The following is a 20384-nucleotide window of genomic DNA, read 5'->3' as shown; positions in this document are numbered from 1 at the left end:
TCAGCATATCTTAGTCAATATGCACCCAGTCAATATGTCAAAATCCGAGTCGAATTTGAACACAATGTTTGCATTTTTCCAGTGGTTTAAAAAAGTTGCTTGCAAGGCTTAGCCACTTTGCATCACATTCTTTTAAAAGAATCAAGGGGTTCACACTGGTTAAAATTGCTTTCCTACAGTATTTATGAATACTTACTTGCTTACCTATAATGTTCTGCAAGCTGATGCTTTATGGTTAGAAAGTTTTTCAGTGAATACCAAAATGGGCAGGTAAAGAGTACAGAATACTTAAATAAAATAAGGGATGTAGATGTCCAGAACAAGTGGACCGGATCTTTATTTTTAAACACAGCTCTATGAACCCAGAAAATGTGAGAAAAGTCAGGCAAGTGTCTACATACCCACCTTTGCCCAACAGCGGGCATTACTGGGACAATCCAGCAAAGGACTGCTGCTTGTGAAAAACCACTGCAGTGACATCCGCAGAATTACCTGCCTCCCACATGATACACTGAAAGAGGCATTAGAATAGCAGTGCTATAACCTCATTACTTTAGCTTTATGGAACTTAGTGGGAAAAGTGGGTTCTGGCATAAAGCTTTTAGGTATACCTAGCAAAGTGTACTTTTTTTCCTGCAGTTCTCAATACTACGATTACAACCAAAATAGAGATGGAAAGGGTAACACACACGGGTTTCTCTGCCAATGCCAAGTGTGCCTTCTTGCCCTGTGTGGTCAGGGTGGTCTGCTCTGCGTCCAAACGTTGGCAAAGAGTCAATGAGAAAAGTTCCAGACCTTTCTAAAACAGAGGCAACTGGGCAAGGAAACTTTGTTGGGACAGAGGCTGCCAACGCCTGAAAAGAAGGAGGCTGTGTGCGCACCTTTTCAAGATTTATCCTATTAAAGCCCAGCAAACTCTCACCTCAGGTGTGTACAACATTATTTATGTCCCTTCAGCGCAGCAGTACCTAACCCACAGAGGGTGAGTCATGGAAGGTACAGCAGCTTAGCGGTGAATTGATTTTGTCAACTTGTGTCACATCATTAAATGTGGTTTTTCTTGCCTCATTTCTATAAATAGATGTATGCAAGGCTCGAAGCAGGGGGGAATTAAGGTACATAACACATGCACACTGATATATTTATATACATATCCCAGGTTATCATGGCATTAAGAGTGGCGAGTCAATACAACTTGCCTCCCTCCCTCCCCTTGCAACATATATCCTCACCTTCTGAGTCATGAGCCAGATCTCTCTTAATGAATTTTCTTTTCCTGACATTTGTTGGTCGTTCATTACAGTTTCTCCCACAGGGATTCTACAAATAGAAAAAAAATGGTTACTTTAAAAGAAAGAAAAAGGGGAGAGGTGAGGCCAGTATCTACAAAAGTACTTTCTTTTAAAAAGCATTCAGAGAAGAAAAAGAAAGCTTTGCTATTGACCAAAGTGGTAATTTTAATCTCCGGTTCCCAATAAGGTTATTATTTATTCTCCAGAGGAATAGTTATATCTCAAACCACCTACCCCAAACATTTATCTTGTACACACCTCGACTTTCCAGAGCGACACAGGATTAAGTCCTGGAAATATTTTTAGGTATTTGCAGTGCTAACACCTACACCAAACTATTCTTTTTTAAAGAAAAATCAACCCATTTATTTAAGCCAAGAGGTAGAATAGAGAGGCAACAACAGGCAACTTTATTTTCAAGGCTGCTTTGTCAAACTGCTCTCCAAAATCCAGGGTGAAAAAGGCAGGATGGAAGGCAAAGAGAGTCAGAAACTTTAAAAACAGGGACTGTCTTCCACCATTCTAAGGAGTGATCTTGTTTTGTTTTTCCTGGCCAGATATTGTCTCTGACAGAAAAGGGAGGATTGAGTGGAACCCAACAAACCACCCAGCATGGCACAAAAGTCCTCCCCAAGCGCACAAAAAGCTCACTCTTTTTGTTTTGCCCCCCAATATCACTTTAAACACACAACAACTTTGCAGCTGATCACTCACATTGGTGACCATGTAAGGCACTTGCTGGTCATAAAATCCATCCATCCTGCAGGAATATTTTTTGTTTGTTTGTTTGGAAGGAAAATGGTTATGGTTTTCTAGACATTGGACTTTAAAAGGAGAGTTGCTCCAGCTGTAGCCTCCGCGCAGCCTACAAGAGAGAGAAAAAGGGGGGGAAACACAAGATGGCTTTTAGAGAGATGGGCTCCCCCTCCCTTCCAAGTCTTGAAAAAAAAAGTCATGAATGAACCGCTTCGATTTGCATAGCTAATGATCCTCCAAGAGTCCCATTCATAAACACACACACAGCCCTCCTTCTCTCTCTCCCTCGCCTTCCCTCCCGGGCTGCAAGCAAGAGCTGGAAAAAGGTATCCGAGGGTGGGAAAGGATTTTAGAAAGCAGGGATCCGATCTTAAGGGGGTTGTTTAAGGGACAAGCCTTGAAAGGAGTCTCTCTTTTAGGGGGGAAAGGGGAGAAGAAAGAGAAGGAGAAAAAGAAAGAGAAGGAGAAAAGCAAGGCTGAGCTTTCCCTCTCCTCGACAACGACAACCACGGGATCGGAAGGATGGGCAACAAAAGTTGTTGTAGAAGAAGGGGGAAAGGAAGACCCACCTGGAGGAACGGCAAAGATGACCGGGGGCGCGCCAAAGCAGCAACAGCCCGGCGCGCAATTGCGCACCCGCGAAGGGGACCCCCAAAGTCCCTCCAAATCTAATAAAAGCATGAATGGTTTCCCTTCCCGCTTCCCTCCCCCCTTCGGAAGGGAACACAGCCCCTGACAGGGCAGGATCCGGTGGTTTTGCGCCTCTCCTTCCCTCTTTTTCTGCCTCCTCCTCCCCGGGCCTCCAAGCCCAAGGCTGGATCGCCGCGTCCCATTGGCTCGCCGCGGCTTTCGCCGGATCAGATTTCGCCCTGTCAATCAGAGGCTGCTTTTCAAACACAGGCACACACAGACAGACAGATATACACACCCGGGGAGAAAGGGAAAAGACGGATCCTGCCGGATTCTGCGAGGGGATTCGCGGTGGCTCCCCAGTTGGACCCCTGGTCGCCTAAGAGCGCCGGGAAATCGCCTCCATCCTCTGCTTTGACGCACAAGGCACCTGGGGCGCCCCCGCCTGGGTCTCTCTCTCTCTCTCTCTCTCTTCCCGGTGCCAGAAGCCTGGCACCATGTAAACAGCCTCATGGGATCCTAGAGTTGGAGAAGAGCTCTTCCCAGCGCTTTCCAGTCCAAACCCATTCTGCCTTGGAGGGACACACCATCAAAGTATTCCTCGTGCTGGGGTTCTTAACCAGGAGTCCCATGAAATATTTCAGGGCCTCAGTGAGCTTGAATGGAAGGGTGGGGGATCAACTTATTATTTTCTCTGACCACCAACTGAAATCTAGCATTTCCTTTACTTATCAATGTAAGCTATAAATTATAGTATAGTAGAGTCTCACTCATAGAATCATAGAATAGTAGAGTTGGAAGAGACCTCATGGGCCATCCAGTCCAACCCCCTGCCAAGAAGCAGGAAATCGCATTCAAAGCACCCCCAACAGATGGCCATCCAGCCTCTGTTTAAAAGCCTCCAAAGAAGGAGCCTCCATGACCTGGAGATGTCTATGGACAACGCCAGCTCTTCGGCTTAGAAATGGAGATGAGCACCAACCCCCAGAGTCAATCATGACTGGACTTAACGTCAGGGGAAACCTTTACCTTTACCTTAGAGTCTCACTTATCCAAGGCTCACTTATCCAAGGTTCTGGATTATCCAATGCATTTTTGTAGTCAATGTTTTCAATATATCGTGATATTTTGGCACTAAATTTGTAAATACAGTAATTACAACATAACATTACTACATATTGAACTACTTTTTCTGTCAAATTTGTTGTATAGGCAAGAGGCCACTGTAGCTAGAATGTAATCAAATAATATGAACTATACAACATAAAAGGATTCACTTACTTGGACATTTAAATTTGGACTCACAATTAGTGACTTATACAGTCCTCCATGTGGAACATGAACTCTGGTGGGCACTGGACTCACAAACTCTGAATATAGAGTTTTACTTTCTATGTAAATTTGTTGTATAACATGATGTTTTGGTGTTTAATTGGTAAAATCATAACCTAATTTGATGTTTAATAGGCTTTTCCTTAATCCCTCCTTATTATCCAAGATATTCACTTATCCAAGATTCTGCCGGCCCGTTTAGCTTGGATAAGTGAGATTCTACTGTAATAATAATAATAACTGCAAAAGGCCACCCTACTGGGATCTGCGCGCATCATCCGAAAACACATCACACAGTCCTAGACACTTGGGAAGTGTTCGACTTGTTATTTTGTGATACGAAATCCAGCATATCTATCTTGTTTGCTGTGTCATACAATAAAATAATAATAACAACAACAACAACAACACCTGGGTCATACCCGTCATTAGATACACTGCTGGAATTGTGAACTGGACACAAGCAGAGCTAGATGATCTGGACAGAAAAACAAGAAAACTGATGACAATCCACTATTCATTACACCCACGTAGTGATGTCGACAGAAAATCAGGAGGCAGAGGGCTTCTGCAAGTGAAACAAAGGGTAGAAGAAGAGAAACATGCCCTGGGAGATTATGTGAAAAGCAGTCAAGAACCAACATCGATGGAAGTAAGCAGTAGTAAACTGCTTCAAGTGCAAAAGACCCAGAGTGAATACTGTAAAAACACCATCCAGAGCAGAAGAGAAAACTGGCGAAAGAAGGCTCTCCATGGGCAGTTCCTGGGAAAAACTGAGAGCCAAATTGACAAAGAAAAAACATGGCTGTCGCTCACAAATGGAACTTTGAAAAAGGAGACGGAGGGCCTGATTCTGGCAACCCAAGAACAAGCCATTAGAACCAATGCCATCAAAGACAAAATTGAAAAGTCAACGACAGATCCCAAATGTAGACTCTGCAAGGAAGCAGATGAAATAGATCACATCCTCAGCTGCTGCAAGATCGCACAGACAGACTACAAGCAGAGGCATAACACTGCTGCTAGATGATTCATTGGAACTTGTGCCACAAATACCATCTGCTTGCGACAAAAAACAGGTGGGATTACAAGCCGGAAAAAGTTACAGAGAATGAACATGTCAAGCTACTCTGGGACTTCCGAATTCAGACAGAAAGGGTTTTGGAGTACAATACTCCTGACCTCATGATAGTGTTAAAAAACAAAGTATGGATTGTCGATGTCGCAATCCCAGGTGATGGCAGGATTGAGGAGAAACAACTGGAAAAGTTGACACAATATGAGGATTTAAAGATCGAACTACAAAGACTCTGGCACAAGCCAGTCAAGGTGGTCCCAGTGGTGATCGGCACACTGGGTGCAGTGCCTAAAGGCCTTGGCCTGCACTTAAACACAATCAGCGCTGACAAAATGACCACCTGCCAGCTGCAGAAAGGCCACCTTACTGGGATCTGCACGCATTATTCGCCAATACATCATACAGTCCTAGACACTTGGGAAGGGTCCGACTTGTGATCCAATACAACAGCCAGCAGAGTGTCTGCTGTGGACTCATCTTGTTGTGTTTCAAATAATAATAATAATAATAATAATAATAATAATAATAATAATAATAATAATAATAATAATAATTTTATTAATAATAATAATAAATTTATTCTTATATCCCGCCCCATCTCCCCGAGGGGACTCGGGGCGGCTCACAACAATAATAAAAACAGTGACAAATTAGACATTGTAAAATCAAACATGAAAAGCAGTCATACAGTCAATACATACATCACATGTTAAAACAAGGAGATAAAACAGTTCTAGGCCGAAATAGAGGGCTATAATAATAATAATAATAATAATAATAATAATAATAATAATAATAATAATAAATCACACAGTCCTAGACACTTGGGAAGTGTTCGACTTGTGATTTTGTGATATGAAATCCAGCATATCTATCTTGTTTGCTGTGTCATAATAAAATAATAATAATAATAATAATAATTTATACCCCACTTTATCTCTACTGAAGGAGACTCAAAGTGGTTTACAATTTAATGCATGACCACATAATTTAAAATATACAAATATGCAAACATTAAAATAAAATTAAACATAACAGTATTAAAATTCACAGTTAAAATCCATTTAAACATATTCAAAGCTAAAAAGGTTAAGAAGCCCTGTTCTAAAGGGCGAGAGAGTAGAGTTCAGTAGTATAGTTTCTGGTTGGAGTGCCGTCCTGTCTCTAGCACCTTCAGATAAAAGCCACTATTGGTCCATCCCCTGGCATGCAGGGAAATACAATCAGCATACTCCTGACAGATGGCCATCCAGCCTCCACTTAAACATCTCCAGAGAAGGAGACTCCACAACACGTCCAAGACAAGTGCATTCCATCATCAAACAACCATTATCTTCAGGAACTTCTTTCTAACATTGAGGTGGAATCTCTTTTCCTGTAGTGTCCAAGGGCAGCACTTGTAGGGACAGGTGGGTAGAATCATCAAATCATGGGTAGCCACTGTTTACGTTTATGTTAGCAACCAGAATGTGTTTAGACTTATCCTATACTCAGTACCATGGGAAAGAGGCCACTGATTCATCAGTGGAACGCCCAACCATATTTGTATTTTTTGTGCTCATTGGTTTTCTAGAATTAACATACAATCAGAGAATCCAGTCCAACCCTATGTTCAGGGGCAGTACTTGTGGGGACAGGTGGATACAATAATCAACTCATACTCCAAAATACTCCTAACAGATGGCCATCTAGCCTCTGCTTAAAAACCTCCAGAGGAGGAGACTCCACCACACTTCAGAGCAGTATATTCCATATTCCACTGCTGAACAGCTCTGACTGCCAGGAAGTTCTTCCTAATGTTTAGGTGGAATCTTTTTTGTCTGCAATGTGAAACCATTGCTCTGTGTCCTAGTCTTTAGAGCAGCAGAAAACAAGCTTGCCCCCCCTCAATGTGACATCCTTTCAGATATTTAAACAAGGATATCATGTCCCACCTCTGCCTCCTTTTCTCCAAGCTTATCTCCAAGTTTGAGGGAGTGGGTAAAGATTTCCCCCTGGGGAAAGCAAACGCATAACTCACAGGGCTGCTTTGGGTTTTCAGAAGTCTCCAGGGGCAATCCTACCTCTAGAAAATTAGAAAGTTCAGGAATGTTTGGGCTTAACAACTTGCCACCAAGTTGACAGGTAGCCAGCCACTTGTAGAGATAGATGGGGAAACATCCTTCCTTATTTTATACAGTAATGTTACAAACTGAATAAAAAACAGATATTTGGTAGGTGGACTGGGGGCTATTTATTCAATGAAGAGAATTCACACAAGTTTTTTGATACTATGCTCAAAAAAGCAATACCACAGAACATAAAACTTTGTGGAATGAAAATGCCAAATAGGCAGATGTGTTGATGCACTTAACTGGAGCCAAAATGTTCGATTTATATTTCAATAACAAGGACAGTATTTTTTTTTTCATTTACAGACACAGTTTTTGCTCTGACCTAGACTTGAGTAGCAAGATAATTGGCACCAACTGAAGTTTGGCTCCATACTTGACTTTTTAGACACAAAAACCTAAATTAATAATAAATGCAAAAAGGAATCACATTCAACCAGACCCATCGACACAAGTTGAATGAAAATGTTTTAAAGGTATTCTGTGCTTCTGAATATCCTTTGCTGTGTTGTTGCTGGGATTTTGAATAGCCAGCCTCTTTTAGAATGCCCCCCCTAAACTTAGCAATTTAAAACTTAGTAATAATTCACGAGCTTATTTTGTATGATAACATTTGAATTTCTGAGCCACTGTCTATATTGAACTGTGAAGTTCAACAGTGTCGGTTATTTCTGTTTTGGACTGGTCATTAATATAGATAATGATGAGACCTCTTATAAAATGTAAGAACAATGGGCACTGATTGATTATCCCTTATTCGAAATGCTTGGACCAAAATTGTTTTGATTTGAAAAACCCTATATTTGAATAAAATCTCATACATAATGAGATTTCTTTGGACACATGCACTTTATACACATAACTTGAAGACAGTTTTATATGGAATATTTGTAACAGTATTTTGCATGAAACAAAGTTTGCATAAATTGAACCATCACAAAGCAAAAGTTTTGCACTATCTCAGCCACCCATTTTGGATTTTAAATTATTTAGGATTTTGGATGAGGGATACTCAATCTGTAATAATTTCTGAAATGTGCAAGGTTTTAGATATATTATCAAGAAAGAGATATGGTGGATGGCTGGATGTAGGGAACGGGCTTTAGCACAGCAGGTTAATCACCAAGCTGCAATAAATCTTGCCAACTGGAAAACTGAGAGTTCAAAGCTCAGGTTATGGTGAGCTCCTGACCTTCAGCCCAACTTCTGCCTACCTAGCAGTTCAAAAACAAATGTGAGAAGATAAATAGGAACCGCATTAAAGCAGGGAGGTATTTAGGCTCAGCGTTTGATCAGAAAAAGGAGGAAGTTTACAAATAAAGAAAGCTCTTTGGCAGGAAGATGGAGTGACAGCGCCCCAAGGTGGCTCAAACCAAATACAGCCTCCAAAGATGCCAAAATATGGGAAAGCCTATATATACCTCTATCAGTTGTCTGTCTTGTTATAATCAGCATTGAACATTTGCCATATATGTGTTCTGTGATCCGCCCTGAGTCCCCTTTGGGGTGAGAAGGGCGGAATATAAATACTGTAAATAAATAAATAAATAATAAAATAGATCAATAACTGCCCTGAGTCCCCTCAAGGAGATAGGATGAAATAAAAATAAAGTTTTATTATTAATTTATTATATTATTCCTTTTTGTTCTTTGTATCCCCGGAAGCTAAATACTTGACAAATCCCCCATAGGAAAAATAAAACATTTAAAACTCCACTAATCAAGTCTCACAGTTCAGTTTATGAATCATAACCATGCTAAAATTTTAGAAAGATCTTCAGCCAGCTGAAATGAAGCCTTTAGCAATTAACTAGAAACACCAATATTTTTGCAAAGAAGCACTACCATTGAAAGTGCAAACAGAACATGGGAACTCTATCAAAGAAAAAGAAAAATATGTGCTCTGTGTTCTGATTGTGTGATTTAGTTCATATTCTTATGTCACAAACAGAAATAAAACTTGAAAGACTTGTCATCACCTCATTCACTTTCCACACAGCAGGTGCATCTGGAAAATGATATTACCATCACTTCATGATTTTTTTTTACAAAAAAATCATAGTTGCACAACTCTTATATCTCCCCTTAACTACGCCACTATGCTGGATCAAAGTAAAATATCCATTTTGTTTCACAGTCAATTTACCAGCCAGATATTCAGAGCCTGTTCCAGACATTTTGCTGCTTTAGGCAGATCCCCAAAGGCAACTGTACTCACCCCAACACAAAATACATAATATCAATTAATAAGTCACTTTAGTGTGGCACATGAGCCAGGAAATCCCACAAGCACCTCAATCCTTCTCCCTGGAGATACAAACACAATTACTAAAACTGTATGCTGCTCCTCCATGACACCCAAAATTGTCTGGAAATATCTACATGAACTCAAATAGCTGAAAACTTTAGCCTGGTATGGGTTGGAACTCCACTTTGGTGATTTTTGAAGCCCCATACCAGTTTATTAAGATTCCCTAACACCGCCAAAATTATTGGTTTTTTACACAGGCACATTTTTGAGCATTTTCATCTGAAAATCAAGCAGAGATCCTCTAAATATATGTCCAAGCCATATACAACACTCCCTTACTTTCCCAAGTTTTCGTCAAGTTTTTTGATGCTTCCACAAAGCCATTTAATCAGGATGTGGATCAAAAGGTCCGGTTCATTTCAGAATGCCTACACGGGTACCCTGGGAACCGACTGGAAGCTGGGACTGAGTCCACACAGATAAATGAATTACCGCTTAACCCAATACAAAAAAAAATCCTACATCTTCAAGCAAATTGTGCTGCAAAGAAGCAGCCTATTTGACAAAGATCAGAATTACAGTAATTCAAGGCAAAGCAGGAAAAGAAAAATTGTTTCCTCTCCAGGGGAGAGGTTTGTGTTTACCTTCCTCCTGAGTTGCATATCCAGTTCTTATGTATGCTCTGCAGCAGCCATACACTGATCAGCAGCCTCTGATTTTGTGGCTGATTTCAAAATTTCTGTTGAGTTCTTTTTATATGTGGTTTCTGGCTGGATGCGTATTGAAGGTCATATTGGGAATGAACATTTTGTAGACACCCCAATCTCAAGCCGGTTTCAAGCAGAATTATAGTGCTTGTGTAGATGGGCCCTTTCCCAAAATGGTACCTAAAAGTAACATTTCATCACCTCTTGCCACCATTTTGAGAAGGGCTTTGGCAAAAATAGCCCCTGAAGTTTTTATTTTTATTACTCCAACATACAAGCTAGACTTAAGAGGGACATATTTGATAACATAACCAAAAACTTTCAGCGGTAACTATGTTGGCCACAAAACAAAATACAACAAATGCCAAAATTTGCCAAACAGCAATACCTTTATTGAGCCAACTAAAAATCATGAATTATATCATGCAAGGTTTTGAAATTCCACCAGGCAAAGCTGTGGAAGAAACAAAATGACAATTGTAGGTTGTATGTATGTCTATGTGTTAAATGTTTTGATACGGCCGATGGGCTAATCAATAAAATGTGATTTGATTTTGACAATGTTAGACATAACTACATTTTGTCTTGCTTTTGTTGTTAATTTAGATATTTTGGAGAGATATCAATGCAGATAGAGGTCGTTCTCTTCTTTCGCCATGGGGGAAACAAAGAGTCATCAATTCTAAAAAAAAAAAAAATGACATTTCACCTCCGTTAACAAGAGGAGAAGATCTTGGAGTCCTTGTGGACAACAAGTTAAACATGAGCCTACAATGTGATGTGCTAGCGAAAAAAGCCAATGGGATTTTGGCCTGCATCAATAGAGATATAGCATCTAGATCCAGGGAAGTCATGCTACTCCTCTATTCTGCCTTGGTCAGACCACACCTGGAATACTGTGTCAAATTCTGGGCACCACAGTTGAAGGGAGATGTTGACAAGCTGGAAAGCGTTCAGAGGAGGACGACTAAAATGATTAAGGGTCTGGAGAACAAGCCCTATGAGCAGCTTAAAGAGCTGGGCATGTTTAGCCTGCAGAAGAGAAGGCTGAGAGGAGACATGATAGCCATGTATAAATATGTGAGGGGAAGTCATAGGGAGGAGGGAGCAAGCTTGTTTGCTGCTGCCTTGCAGACTAGGACGCGGAACAATGGCTTTAAACTACAGGAAAAGAGATTCCACCTAAACATCAGGAAGAACTTCCTCACTGTGAGAGCTGTTCGGCAGTGGAACTCTCTGCTCCAGAGTATGGTGGAGGCTCTTTCTTTGGAGGCTTTTAAGCAGAGGCTGGATGGCCATATGTCGGGGGTGCTTTGAATGAGATTTTCCTGCTTCTTGTAGGGGGTTGGACTGGATGGCCTGTGAGGTCTCTTCCAACTCTATGATTCTATGATTCTAATCTTCCTTGAGATCTGGGCTGTTCCTGTCCTGTGTGAAGCCATCTGCCCCTTTCTTAGGTGGAGACCATTCAATTTCTGAACAAGCCTTTGTATTACTGCATTGGGGAAAGCTTTTAGGTAAACAGAAGTTACTCCAACAATTAATTTCACTCTCTCATTTGCTAATTTGCTCCAGTCTCCTCCTCCTAGGTCAATAGGCCCTATGTGATCTGTAGAGCCTTTCAAATAGTCATTGGGGGCCCTTCGTTGAACTTTTTTTTTGGAGTAACAAACCTTTTCTTCAGTGGCAGCAGGTGGCTCCCATCTCAGTGGGGTGGTGAATCTATTCCAGGTTTTAGTCTAAATTTTAAATAAGAAATTCAAGTTGCTAAATCATATCACCCTAAATAGATCCATATCCTCCCCACCACTCTGCAAAAGTTGCTAGATCGCATTCCCTCAAATTTAGCATAAATTTTAAAGGAGCAATTCAAGTAGCTAAATCATATCCCCTAAATAGAGGTTGACCTATACAATACTGTATAGATCAGCCTCATGTATAAGTTGAGGGCCAAAATTATGGATTTTGATAGGACCCATGGTCCTGGGAAAGGGAAAAATACCGATGCCATCGGAGGGGGGCCAACCTCTTCTGGCCACCACCACCATTTCCCCACCCAGGCATTCAAAAAGGCCAGAAACGGAACCATGGTGGAGAGAATAGAAGGGTTTGTTATTACTTTTAGATTCTCCCAGGACAGACTATGCTCTTGTCTTTTGACAAGAGTGTCATCTACTCAGAGAAGGAGATGGTTCTTTTTCTCATAAGAGTGAAAGTACAATGGTCACAATGACCTGTGGATAAACTGACTCAGATTTTTTAGGTTGGAATGCAGAGCCATGCAAACATACCTTTTCTCCTTTACCTCCAAAGTGCATGCCAAGACTTTACTGAGCTATGGTATTTCCATAGATCTTATCTAAGCATGCTCCTTCTACCACCTGCAGTTATGCTAGGAACCATATTTTGATACACCTAAAGAACTGCAAATCCCTTCCTTGCCAAATTCTGGCACTATTCTGGCTATTGCAGCTGCAGAGTTATGATTCCCAGTAGGTGAGTGTGTTAAGGCCAACACACATTAACATCTACATAGCTTTGGCTATCTCAGCTGTTGCATGAATCATGAAGACCACGAAGAACTTCAACAATGCAAAAAAATCCAGTTTACGTCAAAGGGAAAGGTTAATTACAGCTTTTGATTCCTGATTTGAGAGCTGATATAGGAGACTTTTTTCCATAAGTGGATTGAGGGTTTTTTTCTCTAATGTTTTCTGCATTATGAGAAGGCATCTGGTTTCAAAGAAGCAGTCAGAAAACCATATGAGTTTTACAAAATTTCCACTACTTTTCAAAGTGTGTGCATTGCAAAGGTATATCAGCAAATGCCAATCACTCAGAATGGAAAATTTTAATTTGGCAGAATTTCAGAACTGGAATGAAAGAAGTGAGAAAGGAAAGATTTGACATTTGTTTGCTCGTATTTTGAAACCACATCTTAATTGAGAAAGAGAATTAAAAGGGAATAAGTCAACATTCATAGTAAGACCAACAGTTTGAAGGTGAACTCACAGTCTTACAGAATCTTACATTTTGTGGTTCTAGGAGCTTTCTAAGACACGGAGAGTCCCATCTTGATTTATTTGCATTAACTTTTTGAGCCAGGTTGTTACTATTAGCACTGTCTGTGGCTGTAACTATTTCATTTATGTTGTTGTCGTAACAAAGTTCAGTAGTACTCTCAGCAGAATTTGTTTTGTGACTTTGACCTCATTATGTTGATGGAGCTCAATTTTATAGAATTCTGAATGAAAGAAAGGGGCAGCAGTACCAACAATGATATAACTTTCTCATATGTGAAATCCTTATGTGGTTTCCACATGAGGCTCAACACTTAAAAAAGAGGGTCTTGTAAGGTCAATAGCAGATTGCCACCTAATAGCAATTGCTGGGAATACTAACAGCCAAGGGCTAATGCTTTCAGTGTTCTGTTTTGGGGCTTTCCAGAGGCATCTGGTAAACCCAATGGAAAACACTGCTAAAACAGATGGGCTTGGATGTGTGCCCTAAAACACACATACTCAAGAATCCCCTGTGGCTGTATATTGCAAGGTAATATTGCTAAGGCACAATCCATGCTTCAGGAAACTTTTCTGCCATTAATAATTCTCTGGTCAGCCAGAAACCCTTGAGAAGCTTCCCAGGAATCCCAAGGTTTAGGAAATGACTCCCTTTGTGGGATCTTGGCTTCATTCTGGTAATTCGGTTCTCATTAACATATGCACAGTAAAAACATCTGTAATGGTGCATTATAAGAAAAACACAATCTCTCTTTGGTGACCTATGTGAATTATAATCTCTCACAGAAGATTACTTATAATTCCTGAATTTAGAAGAATTTATTGTTTCATATTTTAAAATGGCATAAGTGCTGGTTTTGTCACAAGGAGAGCTATAATGAACTTTAACAAGGATTTCATTAAAGCAATTCTAAATATTGCTGTTATGTAATATTTGACAAAATAGACCATAAAAATGCATGCTGCAGTTACTTGTTAGTTTTTAAGAAGCCACAAAGACAAGCATGTATATTCTTGCTGCGGTTGAAGAATCCAACTCCCACTTTCGAAAATACAGTAAAATCACTATGTCTGCATGGGACACGAAAGCCACAATTACCACCCTCTGGACCCCCGAAACTGTGGATAATGGCAAACACTAATATTTTCACCATATACTTGTCGTTCCACATTTCTAGTTTTGACTTTTGTAAATTTTATTATTCACAGGTTTGGTTTAACATGTTCTCTTTGGAAAACTGTAGGTTCTCTATGGTCAACTTCCAGCAGTCATGCTGAAGGATCTATAGATTTCTAAAGAGAATATCTTACTAGAAATCTATAGACCATCCAATAAAATTCTATGGCCAGCTTCCAGCAGATCTAGAGATCTTTATTTGTGGTTTTTAACTTTAATAGGTGCTCTATGCTCCTAACCTCAGCAGAAATGGAAGGCTGGCTATATCTGAGCTGAAAACATACCATAGAATAGTACTGGGGGACCTAGAGAGACTCACAAACACTTCCAGAAAGGGGGATATTTTTGCAGCATAGGAAAGTTAGACCATGGATATTGAGTCAGTGGGTGTACAGTACAAACTTGGGTTCCCAGATGTTGTTGGTGTTCAGATCTCAGAAGCTCCGTTGGAACAGACAATGATCAGGAAATGCAAGAGTTGTGGTCCAATGTCTGGGGACCTGAAGTTGAGAGATAGTAAAATTTTGTGTATCTGTTAAGACAATGAAAGGGGATGGGAGGGATGCCAGTTCCATCCATTTTTCTCAGAACGACTGTGAGTGGAAAAACACCTACTACATTTCAGCAAATCACGTTTTCCTCTCTCCTTCTATTAGAATTGTGCCAGTACACACTAAGCATGAGAACACAGTGTACAAACCAACCAAGAACACAGTCTCCATTTCAAAGAGTCATGTACAGCCATGGTCGGCACTGCATACAAAATCCTTACTGCTGCCAATGCAATGCTGCTTTCTCATAAATCAGTTAATGTGCTGCTTGCAGCACCTGTTCTCTGCTGCTTAGAATATCATTTAAAGTTGTATTAAAAAGAAAAACAGGACTGGCAAGGAGGGGGAATCTCCAGAAATGAACAGAAAGAACACTGAATTTTCTCCTACATGCTCACCGTTTACACACATATGGAGAAAGAGAGAAAGAGAGGTTTGATATTTCTTTCCCATTTCATGAGCTGAATTGATTGTAATTTAATCTTGAGTGTAATTTGATCTGCAGTATCTCTGCATGAACCTTCAAGTGTTTGTTCAGATCAAACTTAGATCTTGTCTCAGTTGGACAGCTCATTCATTAGACAAAGTCTCACATTTTTGTGTGTGTGCAGTTGTCATATCATGGAGGTAGCGTTCTCAATATCTATACACCAAGATCTTGAGTAAAATAAGTAACTTGGTATTTTCAAGCATTAGTTTCTTCATCTTGACTCTTACTGAGACTGAAAATCAATACTGTCTCTTTGTAGAGATTGAAAGTCACTGCTGATTCAATGGAAATGAGCACTCAAGAGCAATTATATTGTTTCACAGTGCTTACCACAATATCCTAGGGTTCTGTATAAGAAGCACTTACAGTTGCTGCTTCTAAAGTCATGCAAGATTGCCTTGGTGCTTGAAACAGTGGTTCCTATGCAAAGAAAAAAAGACAATGAAGGGTGAATTAGGATGCATATTACAGGTATGTAGCACCACAAAACTGGGCATGACACAATATGAAAATTATCAAAGGCTCTTGTGTAAACTTCTAGACTTCTGCTTTCCCCATAAAAGACAAATTTAGCATGCAGCTAAGGCAGCATGCAAATCAGAGTTAACACATTGCAAAGTATAATGAAAATATTTCATTTATGTATACTCCTGCTCATACTCTGATGTAGGAGTGTCATAGATGGCATGCTCTCACAGGCATAAAACCCTTTAAATTTACCCAGTTATCAAATGGGTCTGTGGTGGATCTTGAAGGGTGGCTATTATTTTTTGCCATTTGACAATTTTCAAGGTGAGCAGGAACCACAAACTTGCTGGTACATTATTCTAGGAAATACTATCTGGTATTTTTGAATTGCACATACTGCACATACTGCAATCACAAAATGTACCTAGGCTTGATTGATTGACTGAAATGTTTTTTTATCTGACCCTATATCTAACAATCTCAGGGCAGATCAAAAAGTAGATAATATATCTTCTTAAATCACCTTGTTCTCACATGATTCCTTTTAGAACAGTGGTTCTCAGCATCCCTCCCAGATGTTTTTGGCCTTCAACTTCCAGAAATTCTAACACCTGGTAAATTGGATGGGATTTCTGGGAGTTGTAGACCAAAAACATCTGAGGACCCCAGGTTGAGAACCACTGTAGAACCTTTTGTAGTTATAAAACAGACAACCAGATAACATCTACCAGTTGTGAGTACCTTTCACTGAGTATATCAGTTCACTGCAAAATGCAAAAACATCCTGAACTTGGATTTCTTGGAGTTACATTTTCCAAGATGACTTCCTATGCCTACAACATTACCCAAACTCAGTTCCCAAAGTTGTTCTCCCCTTGGGAAGCTAGAAAGAGAGAACATTCCAGCCCTCCACATTTGCAGGTTTCACTTTTGCAGATCTGATTAATATGTTCCCTTTTGGAATCTTCTGCCAGGTTGGAGGACCTGGAGAGAACACTTTTCTAGGCATCTATAGAGCCTCCAGTATGATTCTATGATCAACTTACAGCAGAGGATCCAGAGATTCTTGGACAGATGTTATCTTGGGTAAGAACATTTCACAGCCTTTTTAGATGGTATGGGGAATATTGGTATGGGTTAAAAGATTTGGGAGACCCTTTAAGTCCATAGGTCACAGAATTCTCATCCCCGATTTCAGTCCCACTATTGCTTTCTAACTTTTCAACAGCAGAGTATGCTCTTCATCGTTATGCCTATGAACTAGTATATATACACAGCATTGTTGCTGCCCCGATTTCATCCATTCTTTTTATTTATTTATTTATTTATTTACAGTAGAGTCTCACTTATCCAAGCCTCGCTTATCCAAGCCTCTGGATAATCCAAGCCATTTTTGCAGTCAATGTTTTCAATATATCGTGATATTTTGATTCTAAATTCGTAAATACAGTAATTACAACATAACATTACTGCGTATTGAACTACTTTTTCTGTCAAATTTGTTGTTAAACATGATGTTTTGGTGCTTAATTTGTAAAATCATAACCTAATTTGATGTTTAATAGGCTTTTCCTTAATCCCTCCTTATTATCCAAGTTATTCGCTTATCCAAGCTTCTGCCGGCCCATTTAGCTTGGATAAGTGAGACTCTACTGTACCACATTTATATTCCGCCCTTCTCACCCCGAAGGGGACTCAGGGCGGATCACATTACACATATAGGCAAACATTCAATGCCTTTTAACATAGAACAAAGACAAACAAACATAGGCTCCGAGCCGGCCTCGAACTCATGACCTCCTGGTCAGAGTGATTGATTGCAGCTGCTCTCCAGCCTGCGCCACAGCCCGAGCCCTTTTTCTTTTCCTCCCTTAATCTTTTCACCTTTCTTTCTCTTCCTTCTCTTCCTTCTCTCCCTCCCCCCTAATTTCTCTTCTTTTTCTCTGTCTTTTTCTTTCTTTCCATCTGTCGCCTCCTTTTCTCCCTTCTACAGCTCTGAGAGGGCCTACCTCAAAATGTCTCCATGGCAATATACCTATGTTTGTGGTCTTTTCCTTCCATCCTTCCTCCCTTCGCCTCATACACCTCGCCTTTATTTCCCTATGGCATCGCTGAGAACCACTTCACCTAGAAACAGTCAATCCAGTGACATCACAGATGGCCACATCACATAGCAACAGTCTTAGTGGTATAGATAGGCATACTTTGACAGACAGAGGTTGAATTTTATAGAGAGAGAGGCTGTACAGAACCATCATTGAACAACACTGGCCTCACTTCCTGATAAAAAATCTCTTTGTTGATCTGAGAGAGAGCCTACCAACTCTCAAAAGAAAATAAGAACTGAACAGAGAAAATACTATGAAGCATAATGTTACTTCTGAAACAGACACTGGGAATTAGAAAGCACTTATTAATGCAATACAAATGTTCACATAATTGAGTAAGTTGCCCCGAGAGATCATTTTGGTACTGATTAGGAATCTCAGAGATTCATATACATTATAGACTCCTGTTTTAAGAAATGCCCCTCAAAACTCCCCATTACTTGCCATGTACACAATTGTTTTTTTAATTTTATTTTTCCTTTTTGAAACATAAATGCCTTTTATAAAAAATATCATTCCAACAAACCTACTGAATTTTGCTGGCTACATTTAGTGGAAACAAGGAGGATTGACAACTACTCAAAACAATAATTTGTATTAGAGAGAACACAAGGAAGAACATTTTTTTAGCTCAGAGTATTTGAGTATTGTGAAATACCTTTATACTCACAAACCTACTTGTGGAGAATTTTTATACCTGCAATATGCTGGAATTAGGATTGGGCTCAGATAATACCCCAGATTAATGGAAATATTATCTACCTGGATAAAGATTTAAATAGGCGCACACTAAACCATACTATACTAAGACATAACATACAGCTTGCAGTCCCCAATGAATTTTCCTCTTATGGTATAATTTAGATTAATTGCAAGAACAGCCAAATGTAAATTTTATGAATAGTGGCAGTCTCCAATATAAAATCAGCTGCATTTTTTATTTTGTTCCACCCTAACCATTCATTTCTTTCTTTATCGCTTCTCCCTTTCCATTTTTTATATTTTAAAATCACAAGATGTTGTCTATCCCATTGTGGCCTTCTGCCTCTGGGCTTGACCCTCAACCCCCCTGTGTACAGAAGTAGCTGGGCTCAAATAAGTAACACATTTTGCTTCTCTAGCACAACATCTATGAGCCAAGCAACTTGTATTCAAAGTGTTTCCAGGGCTCAGCCACCAGTAATTAAAAACAAAAGTGCTGAGAGGCTGCCAAAGCATTGCATAACTGCGACACATGCACTTTTTATTAGTCTTTCACAGATCCTTCCATTGCCAAAGACATAAAGGAACAATGACACTGGCTCAAGGCCATCTCTAGAAGTATCCCATACATGTCAATGAACGTATCTCACACTTGCATAAAGTGACTTCTCAACTTCCACTGAGCCCTGCCAACTGCAGCCTCTCATACGCTTCCATTGATAGTATAATGGATTAGTGTCTCCTGCACTTCCTTTGACTTTTTGAGCCATTATGATGTCAATGGAAAAAGTCTAATACAAATTCCCCTACTTTAGAAAAATGACATTTTAACGCCGTATTTGAGATTTATACATACATAGCTGCTAATGCTCTCTTTCAACCTGCAATGGAGATGTTTTTATTCTAGCAATTGACAGGTTATGACTTCTTAGGAGAGGAAATATCTCAACTGTTCTGGGATTGGTTCACAAGCAGTAAGTACTAATGATCAAAGACTGTTCCATTTGTCCATTTAATTCAGTGGGTTTTACCATAAGGGGCATTTTATCAAGACTGAGATGCCATGAATAAATACTATATATACTTGTGTATAAGCTGACCTCATGTATAAGCCGAGAACTGGCTTAGGGAGCAATATTATGGATTTTTGATCCCCTGGTGGAGCAGCAGGTTAAACTGCTGAGCTGCTGAACTTGCTGACCAAAAGATCGGCAGTTCAAATCTGGGGAGTGGGGTGAGCTCCCGCTATTAGCCCCAGCTTCTGCCAACCTAACTGTTTGAAAACATGCAACTGTGAGTAGACCAATAGGTACTGCTTCGGCGAGAACGTAATGGTACTCCATGCAGTCATGCCAGCCACATGACTATGGACAATTGCAGCTTTTCAGCTTAGAAATGGAGATGAGCAGTCACCACCCCCCAGATTTGAACACAACTAGACAATGTCAAAGGAAAACCTTTACCTTTTTACTATTATGGATTTTGATGTGACCAATGAATAAGTCAAGGATGATTCTGTGCAGAAAGGAAAGAGTCATTGTCACTATAAGAGGCCAGCCACCACTATTCTCTGCCAAGGTATTCAAGCATAGAGGGAGTCAGTGCATCTTTTAGGTTCTCCTTTCACCACTCTACTCAAGTAAAGGAATGATTCCTTTTTTTTTTTTTTTTTGATAAATGGTGGGTAATTTGACCCAGGTTTTAGGGCTGA

General features: G+C 40.0%; 1 protein-coding gene across 5 annotated transcripts in view; it reads right to left on the bottom strand.

Moving 5' to 3' along the window:
* Positions 1 to 20384, bottom strand: part of etv1 (ETS variant transcription factor 1) — a 115398-nt gene that overhangs the window by 88345 nt on the left and 6669 nt on the right. For 2 of the 5 annotated variants that reach the window (XM_062984285.1, XM_062984286.1), the window contains exons 1-3: positions 2977 to 3101; positions 2007 to 2157; positions 1233 to 1320 (exon numbers count right to left, since the gene is read on the bottom strand). In XM_062984285.1, coding sequence (XP_062840355.1) covers positions 1233 to 1320; positions 2007 to 2051 — 133 coding nt within the window. In that variant the 5' untranslated portion in view covers positions 2052 to 2157; positions 2977 to 3101. Of the gene's footprint in view, positions 1 to 1232; positions 1321 to 2006; positions 2158 to 2617; positions 2899 to 2976; positions 3102 to 15725; positions 15816 to 20384 lie in introns of those variants that run through there. The other 3 variants (XM_062984288.1, XM_062984287.1, XM_062984291.1) reach the window with 3 other exon arrangements.

The sequence above is a fragment of the Anolis carolinensis genome, chromosome 6 (genome assembly GCF_035594765.1).
Source record: "Anolis carolinensis isolate JA03-04 chromosome 6, rAnoCar3.1.pri, whole genome shotgun sequence".
NCBI lineage: Eukaryota > Metazoa > Chordata > Lepidosauria > Squamata > Dactyloidae > Anolis > Anolis carolinensis.
This window is presented reverse-complemented; position numbering and strand designations above follow the sequence as displayed.